The 20121-nt window shown below is 38.1% G+C and overlaps 1 protein-coding gene across 5 annotated transcripts in view; it reads left to right on the forward strand.

Moving 5' to 3' along the window:
* Positions 1-20121, forward strand: part of LOC134754773 (hormone receptor 4-like) — a 63480-nt gene that overhangs the window by 25091 nt on the left and 18268 nt on the right. For 2 of the 5 annotated variants that reach the window (XM_063691131.1, XM_063691132.1), the window contains exons 1-2: positions 11700-11876; positions 12537-12641. In XM_063691131.1, the coding sequence (XP_063547201.1) occupies positions 11804-11876; positions 12537-12641 (178 nt within the window). In that variant the 5' untranslated portion in view covers positions 11700-11803. Of the gene's footprint in view, positions 1-1713; positions 1937-11699; positions 11877-12536; positions 12642-20121 lie in introns of those variants that run through there. The other 3 variants (XM_063691134.1, XM_063691135.1, XM_063691133.1) reach the window with 3 other exon arrangements.

The raw sequence follows: 20121 nt of genomic DNA on the forward strand, positions 1-20121 counted from the left end.
AGGTTATATTATACGCATTTAAATATGAAAGCCAGGAAAATAATGAATTATACATACACGTATATTTAACAAAAAATAAAAATCTTCTGCAGTTTTTATATGCCTTATTCAGTGGGGCCATATTTCTTGAGAAATGAACAATGTTCATTGAACATGATACACTGCCAAACGACGGTGCTTCCTGTTTTTCGATACTAAATGGGTTATGCGTCGCTTTCTCCCATTCTACGGATAGTACATATTGTTGCGTCAATGTTTCGAGTGGCCTGTTTGTATAGGAACATCCGTGCAGGCATAAAAGAGCGTAACTCACCAGCAGTTCTAACGAGCTATGTTTCATTTTTAACTAGCGCAGCAGAATAGCTAACCCAGTTTCGATGAGCGCACGCTAATTTTACCACGATACCTGACTGGCGGGACGCAGCGGTCATCGGCCAAAGATGTCAGTCTTAAGTATTAATAGTTAATACCATATTTCAATTTCCATTGACACGTTTTGTCGGAATAACGTGACGGATGACGTGCAAGTGGCTGCAGCACGCGTGGGTATCGGTGTACTTATCTACATACATAGTTCAACAAACCTTTTCACAACTAGCTAGGTGTTACTGGTGCACCAAAATTTATTGAATTTAGGTATCTACTTTGTTTCACGCATATCATTTTCAATCATCAAACGCGAATCAAATAACAGTAACGATTAAAATGTCATTGTTCAGATTCATGGATAGGCAACCACAATCGCGGTCGATGCGAATGAACTCAGTTTTAATGTAATCCAACACCGAAGTGTGCCATCGGCCCGCCTAACCTTTCAGACAAAAACCAACGGCCGCTCAACTAGGTTATGTTGTTGTCATGATGTTCAGCTAGCGCGGCCATTGCGTACGTTCGATCATTAAAATAATAACTTGTATTGATTTTATTGCATTGCGGGTACTTCGAGTTGTAAACAGTACCGACAAGGCCGTATTACGAAAGAGATTCTATCTGCTCATATAATCGTATCTTCGTGTTTTAACGCCACTGGTCCATATTTTCTTATATGTTTGTGTTTATGTATTCTTACATTATTAAGCGCGTTAAGTTAATTAAATGAAACAGAAAAACAAAAGTGGATGTTAATGAAGTTATGAGCATCATCCGGATGGATGGCGTCGGGAGCGGCGCGCGCACTCCGGCACAGCTGACCTAGTTCCGCGCCTCGGCCACACACGCCGCGCTCGCGCACCGGCATCACCATACGCCAACTGCAAACGACCCATCCTAACACTGAACACTTACCACCAACTTTTTAATACCAAAGAAATCTTTTTCGGCAGTTCAACGACCTCGCTATCGAAATCCGCACTCGTGCGCGTGTGCGCGCTCAGATAAAAAAGCGAAACAAAAACTTTTATAGTAACGGTGAATAAGTACCAGAGCGAGATGACTATATTTCGGCGGCGTACTCGTCGAGCGTAAGGTCGACTACGAAAAACACTGACGCAATTTTTACAGCGTACGTAATTGAGGACTGATGGCGCCGGCGGTGTGTGCGTGCGCGTCGAGAGCGACGCCCGCGTCCGAAACGGAGGCGGAATATTTAGGTGAAAGTGTTTCGAATTTCGACATGACGACATTCGCGCGCAGTCGTTATCGTGACTTTGCCGAATCGAGAGGTTCGGGGAGCGCGAGCTTGGAACACGGGCTACCCTCTCGTTTGCTCCACAGGAAGTGCGCCGGCCGAATGCTGAACCCAGTGCTTATTGAGAAACTATGCTGAGAGTTGGTGTGTCCAAAAATTTTCGCAGGCGTAAATTAAAAAGGTGATCGGTGTATTCAGAGCTAGTTCGAGGGATGCTCGCGGAGCCCTAGCTGCGCAAGCTGGGGCCCGACGAGGCGCGCGCCGCCTCCGCGCACACGCACCGACTGCACAACATGACTTCCACAATGGGTAAATATTGCATGTTCACACATTATCCTTAAAATTCTGTATTTTATTTTGCGACATTTTTAAGCCATATTTGTAAAATGCAATGCGAATTTGTAACATTTTTTAAATGTTACACTAGTACTATAATCTCATATAAAATGTATAGTAAATATACTGGGTGATTTCGGGGTCCTGATCCCCAATGTCAAAAATGTATTGAGATGGTCATACTGAACAAGGTTTCCCATGGGACCGATATGAAAATCGTGAAAAAAATATAATCCTGGGCCCATACATTTCGTCTACTTTGGGCCCTCAAGGGAATAGTTACATTAGATTTATTTTCGCGATTTTGTGGTTAGTCCCATGGGGAAATATGTTTATTATGACCATTATAACACATTTTTGACATTCGGGATCACGACCCCAAAATCATCCATTTGATTATAATAACGATGCAACCGACAAAGATACAGTTCGTAGTTTCGTAGCAACTGCTACGCGTAGTGCTACGAACTCCATACAATTCTACTCGTACCCTCGTACGCTTTCATTGAAAGTTTCAAACCGAAATTAAAGACGTTATATGTTATCTATATCTGTATATAAATTACGTTTAGCTACATATATAAAATATACCTGAAGGACTATCATATTCTATTTGTTTCATTTCTGAGAACTTGACGCAGATCTTAGTTTTCTATATTGCACAAACATTGCAATTTCCTCGCGTTGTTGTGAGGTATTCATGGTATATATATATATATATATATATATACATATATAAGCAAATTCAAAAAATACAATCATAGCTTTTGTACCTTTTTCGTTCTCGTTTTTTTTACTTCGTGGTTATTCCTTTATTCGTTTTTTTTGTATAATTTCTTAAAATAATTCTCACGTTGAGAAGATACAAAAATTATATATGCAGTTATGGATCAAATGGGACGGTAAAATTTAAAGATGCCTCTTCGATATTTAAAAGTTAACTTGTGCCTTCAAACAGGCAAACACCAGTCATGGTGTGATTTTGGTGCAGGAACGGGAAAGACAAACGAGCTTTCGGAGCACAGTTAAAAAAGACCCATTTATTTTGATATATGTTTATTACACGAAAAAACATTGCATAGTTTACTTTATATGTACATATTTTCTATCTATACAATCTGTACATATTACAATCAGAGATTTATCTTGATTGATTTTGATGTGTTGATTTTTGTCTTTTTTGTTCGCAAAAGGTATTCGCATACCCATAATGGCAACAAAATCATATTCATTACTTTTTGCTTTTCTTGATTATAGCCCTGGGATCACCCAGTATATTAACACATACAAATGTGGCTGCTGCTGTATGTACTTGGTGTAAATTGCTAGTCTTATGATCACTTTTGTATCTGCAAAACATGATTTTCGCAATCCCTGAATTGTGCAAAAACAATAAATTGCTCTCTGTTCTAAAACAGATTGGGGCAAGCCGTTCTCCATTGCAAAACAAAAGATAGCTCCTCGAGCGGTAACCGTGACATTCCCGAATCGTCTCGTGGATCGTGATCGTGACTGCGTAACCGTCACTCTATGACCGACAACACTTTTACTTTCGCTACAATATGGCTACCCCTTTGTCTATGGTCTATGACTCGATGAGGTCGACGACCGTCCGCCATTTTGGCGTTGCCGAAATACGTTTTTTACGCTCACTTTCCAATAGTGAAAGCGAAAAAGGTACTGAATGTCACTGCTTCCTTTCAATGTATTGTAGTGGGAGGATACCGGTGACGGCTGTTGAGTTTAAATGATAATAGGCGTGTTGGCCGAGCCATTAGAAAATACATTGTTCGCCATTTTGAGTACCTAGAGTCGCGGTCATGACTTTATGGTCTAATAGGTATGGCATTCGACCAACAATGCGTGTATTTTTCATCGACCGCTGATCTCTTAGTGTAAATAAATTAATTAACTTGTTTGTGTGTGTTAGGCAGCTGTTATCTATTATATTATTAAATCTTTGGATTTGAATCGTTTTGATATCAAAAAATGACTCGACTACCCGAGCGTTATGTTTTATTTATTTAAGTACTTCCACTTCGTATAGATTACATAATATATAATAATAGTTTTATAGATAACTTATTTTCTGTGGATTACGGAAATAAGACTACCTATATATTTATATATTTTCGTAAGTTTTATAGTCATAACTTTATTAGTCACACAGTTAAATAACATTTTCTTAAAATTATTATAATTTATTTTTACACCGACTTGATATGACATTGAAATTAGCAAAATATGTAAAGCATCAACAAAAATACGATTTCAAGACAAGCCAGTCAAGATCAAAATAAAATTGAGGAAGTGTTTAGATCGGAAGTGCTTAAAAAATGGAACGTTTCAGCGCGTGAATGTGGAAGGGAAATGTCAAGGCGGCGCGGGAGGCCGCACGACCACGGAGCGTGTGGTGGGGCTCTCGAGCCCGTAACATAACGAACAAGTATTATTACAAACTTGAGAGGTTCATATCGTAAACTGTTAGGACCAATCTCACATAAAATAGAGCTTAGATTACTTAGACTTACTTACGCATGTATAATGTTTCATTCAAGGCTGTAGATTTATGACTTGGAGAAATCTGGGGTTCTTTTGGATGGTATAATGTTATTAGATGGTATAAGTATTGAACTAAACTTTATCTAATATATTAACATTTTAAACCGGGTTTTTGTGCAGTAACTAAAAACAGTTAGTTACAATGGTTTTAACTAAAAAATTATAAGTAGTAACCTAATAAACAAAAATAAGTTACTATATTAGTTTATTATTCTTACCAGTGTAGCACGTCTGAGTTTTTATTTAGTGTTATTTTCGATAGCAATTAATTTAAAGTGTTAACGAGGCATTGAAAAGATGGCCGCGGGTTAAGCGACCTCGGCGCGACACTGACATTGTCCGGAACCGAATTACTTCCTATACCGACCGGTATGTGCGATGCAATCTGTACCCTTGTACGATATCCTAAATGCGAAGAACCAATGTCTAAAAAATAATCCGCGATATAAAATCAAAATGTATCTTCACTTAACCTCTATCATGTACCTAAATGTGGTATTTGAGCAACTGACTAACAGTCAGTCTTTTGAAGTTTAAATATCACGACGTATAATCTCCACTACCTACCTTAATATATCAATACTTTGTCAAAATGTTAAGCGCATAGCGGAAGCAAACAGGTTCAAAACTTGGCATGTTCTCTGACCTTTATCAATTACAACTTTAACAGGTACTTAGATACTAATAGCAGGGGAGGCGATGATGCTTATTGTGTAGTAACTTGATCGTCGTAGAAACCTATTGTAATCAAAAGATTAGATGATGGGAAAAAAATGTAATATAATATTTTCTTTTTTAGCGAGCAGGAGAGCGTCTATAGATTTTTTAAAACGTAAAAAAAAAACACCATGTGTAGTTACTCGAGCGATTGGTAGTGTCAGTCGCGCAACATGTCTCTGATAACAAGGGTATGTTAATCTGCCGGTTTACATAGTCAGGGTTGTCACACGGAAGGGTAGAAAATTGGAAAAAAAACAATATTTACCCGAGCGCGTCTCATATTCAAAGGGATTGTTAAATGGACCCTACAAAAGTGTCTATTTCAATAATCTGACGATTTTAGCGAGCAGTAAGCAAAAGGCAGAGTCACAAAAACCGCTTTCTTGAAATACTCGAACGTGTCAGATTATTATACAGACAGGTTCAGATTGATGTCCCAGTTATCTAAAACCTTAATCTGACGATAATGTGGAGCAGTATCCTTATTCTGACATTTTGATTTTTTTGATATTTTAAATATTCCTGTCGTATGTGTTTATTTTATTTATAAACTTTTTGTATCTAAAACAATGAGCAGAAGCCCGCTAGATCCACTAGATCAAAATCGACCAAGAGGTTCACGAGATATCACAGTTTGGAGATTTCTAAATAAATGTTGGTTAACAACGAAGCTTGAGTTACTTCAAATGTAGCATCTTGGGCTCCCCTGTTATTAACATTGTTTAATTATATCGTTAAAAGCGTATTATTAAAATAATGACAACGGAGGGTTATATGGGGACAGTGTGTGAGAGAAAGAAAGGAAAAAATGCAACAACTAAAAATATAAATAACAATAAAATTTTACACCCGTAAGTTATACTTAACCTAGATAAAATTTATAAAAGAGCTTAATTTACAAATAGGAGTCCGTGATAGCGAAAAAGTTAAAGGGAAAAGAGCTGGGTGCACTAAACTTCATAAACGATTTTTGACACACTGGCAGATTTTTTTTATTTAGTTATTCTTGCATTATTCCCTTCACAATAAAATAAAAATGGACCGCGCTCGAGTAAGTCAAGGTTGCGATTTTTTTTTGCATCTGTGACCCTGCACTCGCTTACGGATCGCTAAAATCGTCAGATTATTGAAATGGGCACTATTTAACAAGTAATTAATCCACCATATCTTAATCTGACGCGCTCGAGTATTTCAAGGTGGCGATTTTTTTTACTATTTTGGCGGGCTGTCCTTGACCCCCTGCTCGGTGTCAAGGACGCATACTTGGTGGAGGTACTCAACAGGATGCAAGGTATCCCCCATATCTTAATCTGACGCGCTCGAGTGACTCTAAAAATCTCCTCTTGGGCTCCCCGACCATAATAGATAGATGAAGGTGAAAAACAATAAGTTCTACATATTACATTCGGCGCCGCGCAGCGGTCGGAAGCTGCACTTCCTGATAGCTGTAAGTCACATTAACATTTTTATTTGATGATGCAACACAACGAGTATTTTGTTTAACCTTGTCACTTGGCGAGTAGAACTTATTTTATAGTGTTTTGATGCGCTCTAAAGATCATCAGTAACATGTTGAGCTTAAATGTCAGACAAAAAAATACGGTCGTTCGTGATAGTTGCCCGCTCAAATTATTAGATTATAATATTTATAATTTATGATTAGGAGTTAGAACTATGTTACAAGTAGGTAGTATATATTTTTGTAGAATATATTTCTCCGAAACTACTGGACCAATTAAGTTGAAATTTGGTATACATATGTAAGTTTGTGACCCAAAGCCGTTATGTAACGTAACCAAATTAATTTTAAACAAGGGGACCACTTATGGGGAGTAAATGAGAAAATTAGAAAATAAAGTTTTTCAAACTATATCGTGTTACATATCAAATGAAAGAGCTCATTATGAGAATCTCAAATACATTTTTTTTTATTCAAGAAAAAAGGCAAAAATGACCATTCCCCCCCCCCTTTATCTCCGAAACTACTGTGTCTAAAATTTTAAAAAATACACATAATATCTATACCTATAGATTACGGGACAACCTATTAGATATGTGCAGTCAAGCGTGAGTCGGACTTAATTACTTAGTTTTTGATCCGACCCCTACGGGTTTTTAAGACATTTCACTTACGGTTCACATAAAAAATACATTGTTTAAATTGTGTAATGTACGCAACCCTTGGAACGCAAGACCGATTCGCACTTGGCCGGTTTTTTACTTATCGGAACGATATTGCAATTAACTTCAAATCCATTCTTGACTTATGTGACTTTAGCAAGTTTAGATAGCATAACTCCTCATAGATACAATAATCACCATTTTAAAGAACTATAATACATACAATATAGGTATACACGAATGGGCTCAATATTACGAGCAGTTTTAAACTGATATTGTTTTAGTCTGACTGAAGCGGGATATGCTCGAGCCTAATTACTTATGGATTACTTAGACTGCCAAACAATGTTTTGTTACTAGAACACAACTTCCGTTCTAAATTAGTAGCCGCTTTATAACCACCAGTCGTAATTCACAAGGCTGTGATTTTTCTACTGAAAGGGAACCCTCAAGCTACCTAGGCTAGATTAGTGCAAACATTAATAATAAGGAGCTACACTACAGCATTAAGATTTGCAATATACATGAAATGTATAAAAGAAATATTATGGTTCGAGAATTTCCGCGAACGCGAAAGGTGCAATGTTGCCTCAAAAGAGTTGCAGGAGCTCGCGAGCCGCAGTTAGCCGACCTGACCTAATCATCGGTTCAGCTATTATCTAGTAGTCAGATTTAAAAGTTTATTTGGTTTTAATCAAAACTTTGTAAACATGAAATGGGCAGCGGCCCTGCTCGCGGTCGCCGCTTCCGCACGAACTCGCCTCACGCCTGCGTTTCACCTTCGGGCTTCCTTTGTCCCTTGATCGATTTCAATTTAACAAGACCCAAATTCATTCAACGCCGGCCAACATTCAAAACGCTGGTATATCATTTTACTTAACATATTTGATGACGACCAAATTACTAAGCTGGTTACAACTGCTCAATATGAAAGCTTAATTAAATATGTGACTTTCTCAGACAAACGTACAAGTACTACAAGTCTATTGTTTGTTACTAAAAGTGGCTTTTAATTCTGTATTTATGCCAGTAGTGCCTTTCTGAAATTAAATAAGCGTATTAGCTCCTCCGAAGATCACGCATTTGCCGACAGCTGCTAGGAGATTGACAACAAACAGAGTTTTACATTACAGATATTCTAGGTGTTAAGGTGGTTCACTTTCCATACAAAAAGCAATTGCGTTTTATTAAGTCAATACACCCTATTACTACATAAATATGTGTGCATCTATCTACTTTCGAATATTCGTTTGCGCTAAATTAATAGTAAAACTTTGTTTTATACAGAAATCACGCAAAAACGTTATTTTGGTATTACATTGATAAAAACTATAAAACGTTAACTTAGTAAGCAAGCACGCAAAAGCGGCTGAACGGTTTGGAAGATATTTGGCACACACAGATTAATGGCGTTATTCACAAAAGTTTGTCAAATCTAACAAGCCGTTGATAATCGTTCATTTAATTCATGTAATTTAAACTTTTGTGTTTGTTAGAAAGAGACAAAAATTTACTGAGGTTTGCTAAGTTTTATGAATGACGGGGTTAGGTATAGTTTAAGAACCTGTATTAACATGATAGATTATTCTTTATCTCATAAATTTTCTCTTAATGGGTAAAATGAGAGGAGAGGAGGAGTAAAACATAGTCGTAGTCGCGAGCGGTTACTAGCATTCATTAATGGCTATTAACTAAGCTGGTACAATTAAGCAAATATGTACAGTCGCCATCAGGTATATCTGAGCGACCAAGGTGCTCACAAATATCTGAACACGCCTCTATTGTCAAGGCGTTAGATGCGTGTTTAGATATTTTTGAGCACCTCGGCCGCTCCAATATATCTGATGGCGACTATACACTGTTGAGAGTCCGACTAAGACGGGGCCGTTGATATAAAATTTTGTGCAATCAACCTAAAAATAACCGTGGACTTGGATCAAATACACTATTGCGAAACTGTTGTCTGCTGGCGCTTGCGAATTGTTTATTGCTTGTCTACTCCATTATCAAGGTCTTTGACATTCGGCTCGTTTTTTTTAGCCTGCCTTTGTGTAAATGTAAATTGATCATTAGAGTGTGGCTCACTAAAACAAAACCAAATAATTTCATTTTCCTACAATATTACACAAAATACAAACATATTGACGTATAGTATTTCCACCTACTCGTTACAGCTTTCATGAGTCTCACTCTTTCGATATGTTATAGTCAAAAGGGCAGTGAATGACGTCTCAACTAACATCTAGGAAGAATGCATTGCGAATTATTTTCTAAGATTTGATTTCGACGTCAAGATGAGTCATTCATACCGGAAATTGCTTTTTTTATAGAAAAATCGGATGACGTTGGCACTGAATGTACGTATTTCTTATCAATTGCTTATAAACCACGTACTCGTAAATTTACTACGTTTTGCCATACTACGACAGTATACGGTAGCTAAAAATGAATGGTTTGTTCATCATTAAGGTTAGGCATGGTCAGCAAATGAGAAACTTTTGTCGCCTATTGTATACCTTGATAAGGCATTAAGTCGATAATACTTAACCGTATCACGTTTATTGCAGTTGTGTAAGTACCTAAATGATGAGTAAGAGTGCATTGGCTGCGCGGGCTATAAATAAAATACCTAATGACGTATTTTCACCCCGCTAACTCACGAAGGAAGGTCATGTTATTTTTAGGTCGGTCGAATATTACCCCTTTATATGATATAAATGAAGCTTTATTTTGCGCAATGTTTCAATACGTTTTTTTTTTTAAGTCCGTTAATAAGGATCAAGAGGAGGAGGAGGAGGGGGGAGGGGGGGAGGAGGAGGTCAAGGATGCAATCCTGAGCTTAAATTAAGTAACACTCTCAAAGAAACCGGTATTCTAATTAACTCCATTTAGAAAACATTAAAAAAAACACCGTGTATAAATATAATTTTTAAACATAAGATGGAGCGTATTAAATCGTAAAAAGTACCACGAAATGTAAAATTAGTACGTACCTATGTTGTAGCTACGTACAATTATTTAGTTCCATCATCCCTCAAAAAAAATCATAGAAAGTGATCCGTTTTTGTTGCTCTAAAACGTAGATACATAAATAGTACCCATTTTTATAACATTGTATCAGAACAAAAAAAAATGTAGACTAGATTACGTCGGGCAACACGAGTGAACGTCCTTAAGTGAAAACATTTTTAATTCTGAGTTTAATGACCTGTGACGGTAAATAAGTGCTTTATTTATAGATCAGCTGTAAAATCGCTCGAAAATAGTCAAGGCTGTGAACCTTTCGTTTTCTTACCTTTGTACCTATACCTGTAGGTGGTATTACCTATAGACTCACTTTAGAAAATAAAACTCATATATTTTTATAAATTAATTGTTGTTTTTCTCGTTAGATAGGTAAAGCCTCTTCGCTATTGTTTACATTATCAAACGAGTTTTAGAGTTGTCCTTTTTTCTCCATTTCAAGCCGTATATCACCTTATATTATTAAGTACCTAAGTATTCCGATATTTAGCTAAGTCTGCCTAGTTGGGAACATCTAGGTTCCCAACCCTTTTAAGTCGAGCCGCTTGATGAAGATTATTTCAGCAAGGCGTTTCGAGCCCTCTAACCATATTGCTACGTCCCCATATCTTTAAAGCCCACGAATTCAAAACTAGTCTAGCCTAAGTATAGTAGTTTAGGGTTAGACAGTGAACTCAGATCGGTTCGATATCGGTCATTATCACGTAAACACTCGGCCAAGTGACGTACACGCGGCTACTGATCGCGTGTTATCCAATTCGATACCTATTTATAGTCAGACGTACGCAACAGGTAACCGATTAACGGACGGCTAACTTACGTTAAATTTTCGCGTTATGATTATGACGTTCCTGACTTAATACAGACTAGACGTTTTGTAGATAGGGCCAATATTACTTTTTGAGGATGTTGAATTTGAATTTGCGAGCCAAACGACTTCTGTTTATTTAGTGTGCTCAAGTTTTGCTGTAATGTCAATGATTATTGTCATGAAATCAAGTCGAATAATCGTTAATTTATTACAATGTTCAGTATATGCATGTAATAGCAGCTAATTACTTTAATTCCGGACGTATCGGAAAAAAGGTTTACCAAAGCCATGATATTGCCATAAAATGATATTGCCAAAACACTCATATAATTTATAATTAAAGCCATTTTGTTTAGTTTATAAAATGTGCTAAGTATATAGAATGTAATTTTATCCACGCAACAACATGTGCAAATTCCTCGCGTTATCAAAGTCATAAAAATTTGCGACGTCAGACGCGTAATAGTAAACGATCTTGAATAAAATATGGGGTCCGACTTGTTCGGCCAGTAGTCCGACTGAAACACTGTGAGGAGAGGCTGACTCGACATCAAATGTCACGAATTTAATATATTAACTGTCTAAATTGGTTCGGGACCGAAATGATGCCCGATATTTACGCGAAAGTGTCGGGACCCTTTTACATTAGCAGATTTGTCCCGACTTGGAAGCGTCGTAAGTAGTTCCAATAGCGGTCATTCACAGAAAATATATGTGCGGTCTAATTGCCACGACTACGTATGAAAATTAATGAAAAGGTTTTGGCAATTCCTCCCAAACGCAGAACTATTTTCTAAAAATGATAATTGAGAAGTTTTGTACTTTGCTGTATTACACTGATGTCGGCAAACGTTTTTTACAGAAACAGAAATAATACCGTTGGCTGCTTTACTTATTTCTGTGTTTTTTGACTAAAATTTTATGACTCTTATTCAGGTTTATTTGTGTATTTCGGCGAGTATAGGGTTGTTTCTAACTTCCAAATAGGAAAAAAATAATGGTACTTACCATACGATTTCTTACAATATACATAAACGCAATATTTCACCGACAAAATTGCAATTTCCTTGTTTTCTACGGTTTCTAAGCAATAGCGACGTTACATGCTGACGTCACGATGTAATGCCAATTTGTTGGAAGCGTTTCGTCAGTAAAGTGCAGGTGCCAGACTTTGACCATCATTTGTGGCTTTTGAATTGCTTTAAGACAATGGATATCCTACAGACATTTGATCAAAACAAACCTGATCGACTGATGCCATTAATAACAATTTGTGGAATACCCTATTGGTTTGTTGACATTGTAACTAACGTCGATCTTCTGCCTTGTCTACAGGAATAATGACACTCAGCCGCGGCCCGTGTGACCTTGACAACATGAGTCTCTTCCAAGACCTAAAACTAAAGAGGCGTAAAGTTGACTCCCGATGTAGTAGCGATGGTAAGTAATATTATAATCATATTACTTATATTTGGTCAGTTATTTTTCCCCTCTTAGTAATTTAATTGGCTACTCACTAAATCATTAAGTTTCTAATACATCAAGTATTCGTTTCTAATTACATTTGTGTTTGTTTACATTCTACATTCTAACGGATTAAGGAAGAGAGCACCTTCTTAGACGAGTTTGGACGCATGTATAGCCGTATATTACTAATTAATTAATTAATTAATAAGTAGGTTGGACAGTCATAATTTCCGGCCCGGAGATGCGTTTTGTATGCTAAAGAGTAAACAGTACGGTAACACTTAGTAAAAATCGCTTTGGAGCAATATACAATGTTTGTGCCTGAAGTTGCATTTCCAATAGCACGAGATCTCGCCGAAGGTTTAAAAGTTGAAGCGAACTAAGGTCAACCATTGTTATTCCACGAGAGCCGTGTAACGCCCGACGCGACGCCCGATTAGAAAAGGCAACGTACCTTGGCATCTGTGGGCACTATACGCCGTTTTGTATAAGGCTAAAGCACATCACAGTTCTGCTCACGGACAGCTATCACTTTCGACTTCGTTCTACGTGTAATTTCATTGTTATTCTAACTGGCTGACACACTTGAGACATAATTTAAATTAAAAATGGATGAAAATGTTAATTGTCATATTCTTAATCTGACCAAATATTAATTGAAAAAGACCGATGTCGAAATTTTACCAATGCACGGTTATCGTCAAAAGAAACAGCTTAGACACCCGACACCCAACTCCAAATGTTTCTACGAATGCAAATGACATCGTTGCATAATCCGATAGCTATTGGTAAACAGATTAGTTTGATAATAATCGTCATCGTCTAACGAAAGTTATATTATTCACGGCATAAGACCGTGAGAGACCACGGACCGGTTTCAGAGAAATTACTTTCACTCCGTTGAAATATATCTTAAAGGAGTTCCGATTCGGCCGCACCTTTCCCTACGAAATACACCAATTTAGAGTCGGCAATGAACAATACTGGTTGGGAATATTGTTCTGTGGAACACGAAAATTTTTGCTTTAAGATACGGGACGTCTAAGTGAGATATAAAAAATATAAACCGTATAAGGAATAAATTTTGGAAGTTATTTGATTGAACTTTGCCTTTGCTAATAGTCAACATATTTAAATTCAAAATAGTGTTTAAGATATTTAAGTCCTTTCACAAATAAATATTATGTTCTCCGATCGTTAAATAGATTTACTGATAAAAAAACTAATGTAATAAAGAAAAAACATTTAAATCATTGAATAGTAATTATGATGTAAGACGGCGTGAACCCGCAGTTATAAAGAAAGTTTACGTAAAAGAGGTGAAAGCATTAAAACGGTGCCGGTGCCGTAATTATTTCCATTGTGCTCTCATGAATAAGACATGAGTGAAAGATGTAAGCTGTCATACGACGTAACGTTTCCTCGAGGCTTTGCTCTACGACTTATGAATCGTCTTAAGAATCGGGCGAGTATGAGTGGGACTGAGTGAGTGTGTAAGGGATAGAAAAATACCAAACTAGGCGATTTTTTTTTTTTTTTTTACAATTTTAGAATTTAGTTAAATTATCTTATAATTAAACAACTAAGGAGTAGCACCGAGAAGGTACTTCACAAACTTTAAGTAACGGAAATGTAACCAGTTGTGATTTTCAGTTTATACCTATTGCGGGCCTTTTAAAGAAACCTTTCTGTCTTTCCATTCTCAACTAGAGATGACCGCGAGATGCTCTGTTAGTTAGACCACAGGTGTTTTTACTTACCCGACGAGTTTCTTGTGGATCTCGGTGCGCGTTAGTACGCGCGTTGATCTATTAACAGTGATTGGTCATGATCCCCACACCTCTAGATAACCGTGTTGGTTTACGTTAACGTGCGTGCAAATCTTAAGCGTCACGGGGTTTACGTGGCCCGGTGACGTGGGGTGACGCGAAGTGACGCAGGAGTGGCAGGACACGTCATGCCACGCCTGTTGCACTTGTACTTGCATAATGCTGATAAGAAACTTGTGTGTACTCGTACAATATGAGTACCTAGGTATATAAAAATATTGACTAGAGTAGCCTCTGTGCCCGCGAATTTAGAAAGAAGCCGTTATATTACCTATCTCTCCGCTTCTCTCCTTGGTACTTCCGCATTGAATCTTAAACCCCATTTAATCCATCTTAGGAGATGTCAAGGATAAATATGCCTTCACTTATTTCAGATTCTAAACTATTTATGTGCCAATTTCATCCAAATCTGCCCAGTCTTAATAAACGTTCAAACATCTAAACGGAAGTATTCAATAAACAACCGAAAAGCATTATAGGGAGCGTGCAATGAACTGTAGACGGCAGCACAGAAGCCCCTTATTCATAGGGGCGAAGCATTATCAAGTTTCCATTTTTAGATTTAAGCCACTAGATGGCAGACCCTACTATGCGAAATAGAACCAGCGTGAAGTATAGGGGGCAGCACATGCTTAGAAGCGTAAATTGTTTTCGATTTCGATTTAGGTCACGAGATGGCAGACCCTCCAACACGCACGGTCTCTATAATATTATGCACATTATCTAATGATATGTTTGACGTCTAGATACTAATATTTCATAAGTATAAAGTTCAAGACTTAAAGCAGTCTGATTCATTTGATTCGAAACTGAACGAAAACTTTTATGTAAACATACTCATACTCATATATTTAATCATAATATTTCGTATTACATGTCACAATATTATAAATTATTTACAAAATATGATTTGTATTTGTAGCTAATGTAACATTTTACATAATAATATAAAAATTAAAATAAATTAAATCTATGTTTAAGAACTTATTTCGTACTCCATAAACACATTAAAGCTATAAAAAGTGTACTCGATAAGCCATCGTTTCAGGTGCATTTTAAAGCTCATTAATGACGACGCATTCGTGACATGACTCGGCAGTCGGTTGTACACAGTCGGCCCCATCACGTGGGTTAGTTTCGCTGACTTGGCTAACCTATGCTTAACACCCAGGAGTCTGTGGGCATTCCGCAAGTTACGACCGTGGACGTCAGCTCCTCTCGCGTATTCATTAAGGTGACATCGCACATAGACAGCCACTTGGTATATCACCACAGAGGGCAGCGTGAGTATCTGGAGGTCCTTAAAGTGTGGTTTTGCAGATGTACTTTGTCCTACCTGCACAATCGCTCGGACGGCTCTTTTTTGCATTCGGAAGACACGCTCCCATTCGGCAACGCGGCCTCACAGCTCCGCGCCGTATTGAAGGATCGAGTGCACAATGGCAAAATAGCAAGTCCTCACCACATCCCTGGGCACCACCCTTGCCAGGCGTCGCAGTGCGAAGCAGGCACCCGCCCACCGAAGGTCCCTATCAAGTTCAATGCCCAGGAATGCGGTGTTTTGGACCTGGCCTACTTTGACACTGTCCACGAGTACCACTAGATTCCTAGGATCCTTTCCTGCAAGATGGAAATGCAGGAAATGGGTCTTATTTAGATAAAGTAATAAGCCGTTTAGATAAAGTAATAAGTAGTGAGCCGTTGTGAAAAAGTGCCTTTCCATGCCTGCAGCAAAGGGAGGAAAGGGCAGGCCAGTAACTACCTGGCTGACGAATGTCCGGAGAGACATGAAGGAATTGGGCCTGTCCAGTGACGACGCATATCAGCGAACAAAGTGGCGCCTCAAGATTAGGAAAGCCGACCCCACGTAAAGGGATAAGGCGAGGACAAAGAAGAAGAAGAAGAATAAGCCGTTTACACTGAAATACCTCGATACCTGACTAGCAACTTCATTTAGGCGCAGCTCGAGTTCATCTATATTAGGTGCGGATACTACAACAGCGACGTCATCAGCATACATATAAGCTTCTCCCGCTGTTATTGCTTTCGCAAGGTCATTTAGAAGCAGCGAGAAAAGTATATTCAACACTGACGACCCTTGCGGAATCCCCATTCCGAATATAAATAATAAGCTACTTAAGAGTTTTGAATGATTCACGGTTAGTTTCAATAGACTTACACAGACAAACACACCAACAGGCATAGAGTGAGTGTAGAGTTAGACAGACCAACCAGTATAAATGCGAGCGGTGGTAACGTTGAAAGCGAACGCAGCCGACGCACACGAATGAGGGTAGACCGAGCGCGGTCTACACAACTTTGACACTCACCCGCTATCTTCAGTCACCCGTGAACAAGATGCATGTAACTGCGTTGAAATATCGGGAGCTCAAAAGTCTAATAAGCTACTTAGCGCCACTTACACCATCCCACTAACCCGGGGTTATCCGGTAAAACGGTGGAACCGTTAACTCAGTGTCAATTTGTACTGGTAACCATGGTAACTCCAGGGTTAGCCGGTTAAACCTGGGTTAGTGGGGTGGTGCAAGTGGCGCTTAGAATACGTAAAATAAACAACGTAGTACGCTCACCCGGCTCGTAGTGACCTAATTCCGCTTAACATTCAAGGACTTTTACGCGATAAGCGTATTCGGTTCCATTCAAGAACCGTGTCCGGAGATTCGAAATGTCATCGAAACGCAGATTACATTTATGAGTTCGCAAGTAAGATTTGCATAGCATATTAAATTCTGCAGATTGCTATATATGTAGGCGCAGAACTACGAGTATAAATAACCACTTACTTAATTGTTGCTGTTATCGTAACTCTTAAGGTTAGTAATAAATCATAGGTGTAAAACCTTTGTTATTATAACTAGAGCACTTATTTAATAATCACCAACATTGATAGATTTATTTGTGAACAGTCACTGCAAATCGTAGCATTTTAAATTTTGGTAATATAATAGCAACGATTGCCGAGCTTCATAGTGATGTTCATAAACGTATGTCAAATCTAAACTGCCGTCGAAATCGTTGCCCTTTTCCATCATTTTGACACTTATATTTGAAAGAATGAGACAAATTGTAACTGAATAATTAACATTTAGTAAATAGGCTTAGTGCCTTTTAAGAAACATTCTCATAAAGTCATTATTCGTTTATGAAACCACTTGAAATTACAGGCGCTAAGTGCCCAAACAGAATATATACAGCTGATTAGTTTAGATTTTTCGTCATCATCACTTTTTGAACCATTTTATTTGAATGCAAGCTGGCCAGATACAAAGGCGTATCCGTAATACGAATCATCGAGACTTTTCGGAGTGGGAATGGTCTCATTTATCTGTACAATTGGATGACGTAGAAAGGGCTCGAATTAGGAAGGGCCGGGTTACACGTGGCTCAGAAGAGGGGGGTGTGACCCGGTTACCGGGGCCTATAGCCGAGGCCGACCTTCACACTCACCAAAACAGACCGATGTTTATCCCCGAGGCTTTTCTTTAAGTCGGTCGCCGGACGAAAAGCGCGTTTTAGGGCGGCGTTTGCGTGTTGGTGTTGAGTAGTTGGTTGCCTAGTTGAACACTATGGGTAGCCTGGGAGCCTTGTACACGTAGTCGGGAAAGTTTATTCATCTTTTAAAATTCTGTTGATATTTGGGCTACTTAAACGATAATACGAATGACCGACTAGGCTGATATGATGATGATGATAATCATGACGAATGACCGTATCATACCTATGAGTATAGAGGTGGCCCTATTCATGTTAAGTAGTACATCTCAATTGAATTTTGTTCCACTCCCCCAACTGGGCATGTTTAAATTTCACAAATCTGTGAAAACAAAATAAGAGCTGCATAATTTGTATCTAATGTCACATACAATATATATATTCATTCTTAATAAAATGGTAAAATAAAGAGATAATAATAATATGCATAAGACGCGAGTTGGCACAGTGGCTGTTAACAGCCAACCCCTGAGCCGCTTACACCGGTGTTGCCCTTGAGCCATCCTAGTCGCAGGGCGAGTCACCGTCTGCCGGAAATAAAATTGCATACCGTTATATTACGGTTTTTTTGTCCCATTACTTAGTCCATCGCTTTCACCCAATAACCTAGTTTATTTTAGATTCCATGAACTCTTAATAGTCCTTACACTTTGGCGGGTGCTGCCTCTGCGTGCGTCCTATGACACGGGCAAGGGCAGCATCCGCTCGGTATACCCCTTACATTTCATTAAAGTATCAAAAGGGCCTCTACGTGTTGGCTTCGGCTCCGCACACGCCTTCCAAAGGTCCGGAACACCATCCCCGACCCCATGCTCCCGAGATATGGAAAGACATAATAACAATAATAAAACGTTTGTGACAGGCAAGGATCACACATGAAAAAAATTACAGACACAAAATTACACTATTTAACAATATGTATATATAGGTATTTACCTATAACTACTTAATAATAAATAAATTGCAAATGCAGCTGACAGGCGAGAGCAATTCCTACTCACGTGGTTGTGACAGTAAGTGAAAATAGTTATTTGTTTTACAAGGGGGAATATTTGTTTGACCCAAATATGTCCGTTGGATCGTTTTTGACCCACTGAATAAAACTCGCTCCTACGCATTAAAATTTGTAGGAGAGTGAGCCTGGAACCTCAAGGGTATATATAGGTTAACCCCTCGTACTAATGTTGATACCCGAGCAAGCGAAAGATTCCAAAATGAGCGGGTTTTAGGGCACGAGGGTTACCTAAACTTTCCTCTCGAGTTAAACACAAAATTTTTGACCTCAACACCGCGACGAAAATAGTAACTGCAAAACTATAAATCAACGTGGCAAGGTGGCCTAGGGGTTCATGGCGTTAGCCGCGATAGCTAAAGACGCCGGTTCGAATCCGGCCTTCACCACTGGAGGGCTTCGTCACTTTTTCTTAATATATGATATCTATTACAGTTTATTATAAATCAAATTTAAATATGTAAATATATCTTAAAATCATCACTTAAAAATCAATTGTATCACCCAACTCAAAATTTGCATTAGATTACTTTGCCACATATGTGGATAAATGCAACTTTCTTATCAGTTTTTGAGTTACAAAGAGAGCCTTTACGATCTGATGTTGTGAAATAGTATTTTATACAATCGTGATATAATAGAGAACTTTTCAGTCGAGTACCGTGTTTGTAAAGCTTGATTATTTCATTTCATTTCATTTATTGATATACAATAATACATTGTGTTTGAATGTTTACATTATTAAATAAAACATGCCTATTTACAAATAATTTACAATTAAATAATTTCATTTACAATTATACAAAATGTCAAAATAATACAATAATACAATCAATTGATTATATTACTATTGTATACAATACTTTTTCTACGAGACAAAAAAATTATACTTTCAACTAGTAGAATCATAATGTAAACAAAACAAAAGTATACAGCTAAGATACGCGATACCTTCATACTCGTACGCGCCCCGGCCACCGGGGTTGGCCGCCTCCGGCGAGTTGGTCAACGACACCTCCTCGTAACTCATGAGGCCCTTGCTAAATTCAATTTTAAGACAGTTTTTTTCTCGATTTTGGCCACCGTAGCCTATAGAGAC

Source organism: Cydia strobilella, chromosome Z (assembly GCF_947568885.1).
Source record: "Cydia strobilella chromosome Z, ilCydStro3.1, whole genome shotgun sequence".
Classification (NCBI taxonomy): domain Eukaryota; kingdom Metazoa; phylum Arthropoda; class Insecta; order Lepidoptera; family Tortricidae; genus Cydia; species Cydia strobilella.